This window comes from Corylus avellana, chromosome ca4, assembly GCF_901000735.1.
Source record: "Corylus avellana chromosome ca4, CavTom2PMs-1.0".
Lineage (NCBI taxonomy): Eukaryota > Viridiplantae > Streptophyta > Magnoliopsida > Fagales > Betulaceae > Corylus > Corylus avellana.
The window spans coordinates 10,647,998-10,657,313 of NC_081544.1; the positions used below are offsets into that span (position 1 = coordinate 10,647,998).

The following is a 9,316-nucleotide window of genomic DNA, read 5'->3' on the forward strand; positions in this document are numbered from 1 at the left end:
ACCGACCCACCAAAGGCACGCACATCGAGGAGCCTCCATGCGCCACCATCCGTTCGTATGTCCAATTGAGCTCATCTCTCTAAAATAGTTCCAACTGCATCTGATTACTTTCTGCCAAACCAAGCTCATATCCCATATCATACCCCACACCTGATCCCCACCTCTAGCCAGACTCACAGAACCTACCCTACACCCAACCTCACTAGATTATACCCAAAATAAAAAATAAATAAAAAAGAGAGAGAAAGAAAGAAAGATGGCCTTACCTCCTACTACACCACTCTCCCGAACACCAAAGATATTACCCAACCTATCCCCATCACTCTTGATGGCACCAATTACCTTGCTTGGTCTGAGAATATGAGTAGGTCGCTCAAGGGACATTTTATTTGGGAATATGTTTTTGGTGAAGAACCTAAGCATGTTGCTGAAAATGAGGAACTCGTTGTTGCCTGCTCTACTCGCCTATGAACATGGTGAAGTATCCATTACAGGATTATCTCATGGCTTTCCAACACTTGTGTCGCCTCCATCAGTATGACCTTCGGCACTTTTGATAATGCCAAGGTTGTTTGGGACATATTAACCCAACGCTACAACACTACCAATCTTGCTCAACGTTTTTAGATTGTGACCAAGCTCAATCACATGCGCTAGGAACCAGGTCAGAGTATTACTGATTTTTATTTACAAACAACTTCTCTTTGGAATCAATTAGCTTTATGCGAGCCAGAATGGACGAATCACGTTGATGCCTCTCAGTAGATCGCTCTTTGCGATAGCATGCGCCTTGTGGAGTTTCTTACAGCAATTTGAGATGAGTTTGAGAATACTCAGGCTTCTCTTCTTTACCGTTCACCATTGCCATCCTTAGAAAGTGCCCTTAGTGAACTCATTTCAAAATAGACCCGATTCTCTGCTATGAAGCTACATGATAAGCGCCAAATGTTGCACATTCAAACCCCTTTATTTGCATATGTTAATTCCTTAGTGTTGTTATTTGTTTGATTTTATTTTGTTTTTGTGCTTTCAGGTGTTTAATAAAGATACAAGAAAATCATTGATTTTGGGCTCAAAATGCAATTAAAGTACTGTAGCAATACTGTAGCACGGGTTACTGTAGCGGGGTTACTGTAGCAAAGTACTGTAGTACATACTGTAGCTACAGTGCGCTCGAGCGCACATGGGTGCCAGAGGCAAAAAGAACTCCGAATTTGATAAGGAAAGTTTTTCTAGGTCTCCCAATCCAACTGGGAGACTGAATTACGATTTTTCTGGGATTCTTAGGGCTTCTAGGGTTCTCCTAATCCCTACAAATAGGCCTCTAAGCATTGAGAAAAAAAGACACCGCTTTCTAGAGTAAAAATTCAATAAATTGTCTTTGGAGCTTAGAAGATCATGAGCGGCTAAAACCCTTCGTGGGGTGTTGACGTAACCCTATTCAAGCACAATGGTTTGATTGTATTTAATTTCTAGATTTTCAATTTATGCATGTTGATTGTATAACTATGAGGATTGCTACAATTGATTTATGTTCTTCATATTAAATGCAATTGTTCTTAAATTCCAAAATCAATATTTGTGAAATTCTTCTCTTGTCTTAGAAAGTATTTTACTTTTATTGATCTCAAATCATTCTTATTTTCTGTGATTATGAGGATGATGGTTATACAATGGGTTTAATTGACATATGATCAATAGGATTTGATAGGCCATGCCTAGGGAAGACGGATTGTACTACACCGTAGTTTAGTGTAATTTAGGTAGACAATCCATGCCAACCGAAGATGGGTTACACTTATTCATTGATTGTATGTATCTTGTTAAAAAATTTGATAATTTATACCTAGGGAAGACGGGTCGTACCGCATCTTAGTGGTTAGGTGAACGATCCGTGCCAACCGAAGATAGATTATGCTTATTCTTTAATAAGGTAGTTTCTTGTTTATTTATAACATACATAGAATGAATTTCTGGGATTAATTATGATTAACCATTGTTGTGCGGATAGAGGTGAAGTCAATACCCTACACTCTCTCTCTTATTTTAAATCTCTTTTATTTTCATGCACTTTAGTTTTAAAGAAAATCAAATCAAATATCTTTTTAATTAAGTTAATTTTAATCTTTCGAATTTAATAATAAAACCCCTACAGTCCTTGAGGTTCGACACCCTCTCTATAGCCGTATCCTACAAAGATTCATCCTATTGTGAGTGGTTATTTTTATAATTGATATTTTTGGTCACAAAAATACCACATCACTACACACCTCTAAGATGGTCATGGCCACTGCTTCACGCAACATGTGTGCCCCTGGTCCAATTCTGACCGGCTCCTCCTCGTCTAATCGGAATATCTAGTGCCATTACTGTCATAAATTTGGCCACAAGTAAAATGATTGCAGAAAAAGACTATGGTGGGAATCATCGAGCTCCTAGTCATAAGGCTGCTGCTGTCACTCATGCTGATACATTAGATATGTCTTCCACCGATATTGCACCCCAACCCAATACTCTTTCCCCGACAGAAATTTAGGCTCTTCATCGTCAAGTTCTATCTAAGTCAAATCTTAATACCGCCATGTCCACCACAACAAGTAATTCTTCTTGGTATAGTTATTATGCTTAATGTAATCCCATGACACCAGACTCTTCCATATTTTCTTCAAAATTTGTTTTACCTAGTCCTACCACCAGTTACAATACTAATGGTTCACATCTTGATGTTAGTCATATCGGGTCTGTCTCTACTCGTCAACTATCTATGTCTGATACATATTTAGTGCCTAATCTTTCATTAAATCTTTTATTCATTGGCCAACTTTGTGAACTTAGCTTAGAATTACATTTTTCTAAACGAGGTTATGATGTGCCGGTTCCACAAACGGGACAGTTAATTGGGACCGCCCATAGGATTGGATGTCAATTTGAGCTTTCATCTTTCCATCTTCGTCCTTTTGTGTGTGCAACCACTTCCTCTCAATCACCACCTACCACCCTCAATTTATGGCATTTTCGTTTAGGACATGCATCTGTTTCTCATATTTGTTCTTTAGCTACAAGTGGTCAATTAGGGTCTGTTGAGTTTGAGTTATTTGATTGTGTTGCGTGCGAACTTGGAAAACAAAATGCTTTACCTTTTAATGATAGTGACTCGATTTCTTTTACTCCTTTAAATTTGGTGCATTTTGATGTATGGGGCCCTACGCCTATTCCCACTATGGGGGGATCTAGCTATTTTTTTATTTTTGTGGATGATTATTCTCAATACACATGGCTTTATCTTTTACAAAATTGGTCTAAACTTCCAAAAATTTATTATGAATTTCAAAGGATGGTTCAAACCCAACTGTCCCAAAACATAAAAATTGTTCATTCTGATAATGCCATGGAGTATCATGAATCTACCTTCCTTACTACTCTTAAACAAAATGACACTCTTCCCCATCATTCATGCCTGATTACTTCTTAGCAAAATGGTCGTGTTGAACGCAATCACATACATATCTTAGACACTATTAGGGCTTTACTCCTTTCTGCATCTATCCTTGAACACTTTTGGGGAGAAGCCGCTCTTACTGCTATTTACACCATTAATAGGGTTCTGTCTCACACTACTTTAAATAGGTCCCCCTATGAACTCCTTTATGGTTCTCCTCCCGATTACCAATCCCTCCGCGTCTTTGGTTGCGTATGTTTTATGCATCTTCCACCTCATGAACGCACTAAATTAGAATCTCGTTCTCGCCTATGTTGTTTTCTTCGTTACGGCATTGAACATAAAGGGTATCGTTGCTATGATCCAATTGCCAAACGTCTCCGCATCACGCGTCATGTCACTTTTTGGGAACATAGGTTCTTTAGTGGTATTAACACTTTTGGGGAGAAGCCGCACTTACTGCTGTTTACACCATTAATAAGGTCTCGTCTCCCGTTACTTTAAATATGTCCCCCTATGAACTCCTTTATGGTTCTCCTCTTGATTACCAATCCCTCGGCGTCTTTGGTTGCGCATGTTTCGTGCTTCTTCCACCTCATGAATGCACTGAATTAGAACCTCGTTCTCGACTATGTTGTTTTCTTGGTTATGGCATTGAACATAAAGGGTATCGTGGTTATGATCCTATTGCCAAACGTCTCCGCATCTCGAGTCATGTCACTTTTTGGGAACATAGGTTCTTTAGTGGTATAGAGTCTTTTCCTCCTTGTCCCTCTAGTTTTTCTCCTGTCTTCACTAATGTCTCTTTTGATTTGCTGCCCGAAATTACTAATCATGCAGGGATGACGAGCTCTCCATATGACATTCCGACGGCCGGCCCCAATGCCCATGTCCCGCTTGTTGATCCATCTACTCTCGAACCTGATCAATTTGTCCCTCGTCGTTCTACTTGGGTAAAAGTTATTCCTTCCCATCTTTATGATTATCATTGTTATTCTGCTCTTGCTACTTTACATGAACCTCACTCTTTCCGCGAGGCTTGTACTAACCCTCTGCGGCAGAATGCTATGTCTGAAGAACTTAATGCTTTTACCAAAACACACACATGGGACTTAGTTAATTTACCTTCAAGCAAAACTACGGTTGGGTGCGAGTGGGTATACAAGATTAAGACAAAATCTGATGGGTCTGTTGAGCGATACACGGCACATCTTGTGGCTAAGGGGTTCAATTAGGAGTATGGCATTGATTATGAGGAGACTTTTGCACCGGTGGCTCGCCTTACTTCTGTCTGATCCCTCCTTTCTGTGGCTTCTGTGCGTCGTTGGGATCTTTTTCAAATGGATGTGAAACACGCGTTTCTCAATGGTGATCTTAGTGAAGAAGTTTATATGTAGCCTCCTCCTGGATACGATCATCCACCACACAAGGTTTGCCGACTTCGCCGGTCATTGTATGGTCTGAAACAAGCTCTACGGGCTTGGTTTGCCAAATTCAGTTCCGCTATTGCATAAATTGGGTTTGTTTCTAGCCCCTATGACTCTGCTCTTTTTATCCGATGATCAGGTGCTGGTCTCATTCTTCTCTTATGATTTGTAGATGATATGATTATTACTAGCGATGATACTGTCGATACTTTTAACCTTCAACAATTTTTGATTCAACAATTTGAGATGAAGGATTTGGCTTTTCTCAGCTACTTTCTTGGATTGGAAGTGTCTTCTGAGTCAGATGGTTACTATCTCTCTCAAGCAAAATATGCTTCAGATCTTCTCTCAGGAGCTGGCTTTAGTGATTGTAAAATTGTTGATAGCCTTCTAGAGACAAATGTCAAACCTCGAGCCACTAATGATGAGTTACTTTCCGATGCCACTCTCTATCGATAGTTAGTTGGAAGTCTCATCTATCTTACTATGACACGACCAGATCTTGCCTATACGGTTCATCTTGTTAGTCAGTTTATGAACGCACCACGCTCAGTTCATTATGCCGCTGTTCTTCGTACCCTTGACTACATGAATGGCACTTTGTTTTATGGTTTGCATTTCTCTTCTCACTCATCATTACACTTACATGTATATTCAGATGCTGATTGGGTAGGTGATCCCACTGATCGTCGTTCTACCATGGGTTATTGTTTCTTACTTGGTGATTCTCTCATCTCTTGGCGTAGCCAAAAACAGTCTGTTGTTGCTTGCTCTAGCACTAAAGCTAAGTATCGTGCTCTTGCTTACACCACCTCTAAGCTCATTTGGCTCTGTTGGCTCCTACATGATATGGGTGTTTCTCAGACCTCTAGTTCTCCTATCTTTTGTGACAATCGGAGTGCGATTCAAATTGTGCATAAGGATGTATTTCATGAATGTACTAAACACATTGAGATTGACTATCATTTTGAGCATCATCATCTTTTGCAGGGAACTCTCTGTCTCTGTCCTATTGCTTCTACTATTCAGTTGGCCGATGTGTTCACCAAAGCACATCTACCTAGATGGTTTCATGATCTTGTTTCCAAACTCAAGTTGGCATCTACATTACCACCTTGAGTTTGAGGGGGATGCTAGAATATATTTTGATAATCATTATATTTGCTGATTGATCTATATTTCCCTGTATATTTATATTGATTTGATTCTGTAATATTTTTCATTAACTCTTGATTGTATTTTTTATTTTATCTCGCCTCATTCAACTACGAATTGTTGGGTGGTCTTGGGCCTCTCTCACCCTCAAAAGCTAGCTCAAAAGGTGAGGCTTTCCCTCACACTTATAAGGTGACCACCAACCCCTTCCACAACCGATGTGGGATAAACCCAACAATTTTCCCCTTACACATTGGGCCTAGGTTGGAGGGGCGACAACCTGTTTCTCCCGTGGACTGTTGGGCCGAGACTTGTTGGTAAACCTAGGCTCTGATACCAGTTGTTAGGAAATTAATCATATTCCCAAGACCCGTGAAATGTGAAAAATAAAAAGAATGCGGAATAAACACGACGCAATGGTCTGTACTAGACCGGATATTGCACATGCAGTTGGAGTTGTGAGCAAGTACATGAGTAATCCAGGGAAACAGCATTGGGAGGCAATCAAGTGGATTTTGTGATATCTGAGAGGAACTTCAGATATGTCCCTTTGCTTCACAAGTGCAGAATTAAAGCTGCAGGGTTAGGTGGATGCTGATCTAACGGGTGATGTTGATAGCAGGAAAAGTACTACAGGGTTTGTATATACTCTAGGAGGTACTGCTGTGTGTTGGACCTTAAGATTACAGAAAATTGTAGCCCTTTCCACTATAGAGGCGGAGTATGTGGCCATGACAGGAGCTGGAAAGGAGATGGTTTAGCTACAAGGTTTCTTGGATGAGTTGGGAAAGAAGAATGAGAAGGGCGTTCTACACAGCGATAGTCAGAGTGCCATTTTTCTTGCGAAAAACCCGGCGTATCATTCAAGAACAAAGCATATACAATTGAGGTATCACTTTATTCGGTCTCTTCTTGAAAGTGGACAATAGTTACTTGAGAAGATTCATGGAACTGAGAATCCAGCAGACATGTTGACAAAAGGTGTGACTATTGAGAAACTGAAGCTGTGCGCAGCTTCAGTTGGTCTTCGAGCTTGAAGAGGTGGAGGAGACATCCGAAGGAGATCCACTTTGTTGCAACTTGATGGGATTCAAGTCAAGTGGGAGATTGTTGGCGTTTTGTGACTTTCACCATAAAGTTGGTGGGACCCAGAATCATTAAAAGAGGATCCTTTTGGCTCACGTTTTGTATTCCTAGTTGCTCTTGGAATTGGTTTTCCTTTTAGAGCATGACTTGGACTTGAAGTCCTTCTACAATTTGGAATTGGAGGGAGCCTTGCTTAGCCAACTTTTATGTCCTATAAAAAGGGGTGTCCACAGCACATAAACGTAGAAAGAAAAACAAAGCAATTGTTTTGGTGTGCCAACAATTGAGAGAAAAAGAGAGAGCAAGAAAGAGAGTGTTTTTCCCCTTTTTGTTATTATTCTCCTTTGGGCAAAGAGAGAATTGGGTGTATTTGGGGCTTTGGGTTTGAGTAGTTTTCTCGCCCTGTTACTCTCTTGTACTCATCTTTTGATAGTGAATTTTCTCCGGGTCGTCTTCACCAGTGAATGTAGGCTTGTTAAGCCGAACTATTTAAATCTTTGTGTCGTGTGTGATTGTTTATCTTTATTATTCTGCATTCTTCTTATTTTTTGCATCTCACGGGTCTTGAGAATAGGATTAATTTCCTAACATAATAGGCTCTTTTGTATACAGTTCAATATACACAGAAATACAATATCCAGTTTATACATATATTATTCTCGAGTTATTTTAACAAAATGAACAAAGGAGACCTCTTAGCTTTCTCCTACATTATATCTAAAGATTCTAAACAGGAAAATAAAGGAAAAAAATAGAGAAATTGTCTCACATATATGTAATAGAAATTTAGAACATGTGGATAGCTAAAAAAAAAAAAAAAAAAAATTGTGTATGATTGTATCATTGCGTATATGATGCACCATTTAGGAAAATTACCTGTAAGGACGCGAATGCAGTCCTTGGAATAACCAAAGCGATTAATCAGCAAATCCCTCATGCTCTTCACATCATTAACGGTTCCCTTGAGCCTGAATTTACAGTTCCGGTAAGTAACCCCACATAAAACAGCGCGCTTCCTTGGGTGCATCTCCGGGCAACGTCTACCAGTTGCCAAAGGACGATTCAAAAGATTTGGCCTTGGACGGCGTAAATTCTTGCTCTTGAAATCGTTATCAAAATCGCTGACTCTTTCAAGAGCTTTCAATGGTGACAACAGTCTCTGCAGTCCACGGTCTCGATTTGAAGAGCGATCTGTGCACTCAATTATTGACCCGGACGACAATGCTCTTGGCACGGATTTTGCCACTTTACCCGGTTTGTTGCTCCCACTGGATGTACCTTTTGATTCCATTTTTGTCTATATATAGCACACAGAAATATTGAGCCTTCATTGAATTTGCATCAAATTAACCAACGGCGCCGGAAAGAGGTGACCTTTGGCAGGGGCTTTTGCCTTTGCTAAACTCATATTCTCAGAGCCCTACTCGGTTTGACGATGTAGCTTGTAAATGTGGTGACCATTTGCGAGCTTTTCTTATATTTCTTTCCATACATCCCTTAATAAAATATTATAACCTTGCCGAAGGTGCTTTTGCGTTCAATCGAATTTTCACTTTATTCTCTCACAACTTCACATATAAATAAAGCAGGAACTTGATGCCCTCACCTTTTTATCCCGTGGCTAAAAACGGATCAGCTTATCTACTTTTTCTTTACTTTGGTCTCTGTGATTCTCATTTCTCATTCAAGCATTGGCTAAACCAAAAATAATAATAGTGAACCTTCAATAGATCACCAAATGCTCTATATATATATTCTCACAACTTCACATATATAATAGCAGAACTTGATACCTCACCTTTTTGTCCATTGGCTAAAAACGGATCAGCTTATCTACTTCTTCTTTACTTTGGTCTTAACGATTCTCATTTCTCATTCAAGCATTGGCTAAACCAAAAATAATAATAGTGAACCTTCAATGGTCTTTCATTGCTGTATATATATATATATATAGATCTTCTTTATTTTTTATATTTTTGGTGCGCAACTAATTTTCTATAGTATTGTTTTAATAGATTATATTCTTGATTTGAGTGTCCTCTGTGCCTCAATAGAATAAATTCTGGATTGTGTTGGAGGGGTTTTACTTTCCCGAATATTTTAGAAACACATCAAGAACTCAAACAATAAATATTTAAATTGCTTTTAAAAAAAATTCCTTTCAACCATGTTATGTTAGGCAAAACAGTTGAGGGATGAGGTTGACACT

The 9,316-nt window shown here is 39.4% G+C and overlaps 1 protein-coding gene across 1 annotated transcript in view; it reads right to left on the reverse strand.

Annotated features, from left to right (window-relative positions):
- The window catches only part of LOC132178046 (metacaspase-1-like), a 26,416-nt gene extending 18,018 nt beyond the window's left edge, over window positions 1-8,398 (reverse strand). The window contains exon 1 of the mRNA XM_059590511.1: window positions 7,984-8,398. Coding sequence (XP_059446494.1) covers window positions 7,984-8,398 — 415 coding nt within the window. The remainder of the gene's footprint in view (window positions 1-7,983) is intronic.
- Between the last annotated feature and the right edge of the window lie 918 nt (window positions 8,399-9,316).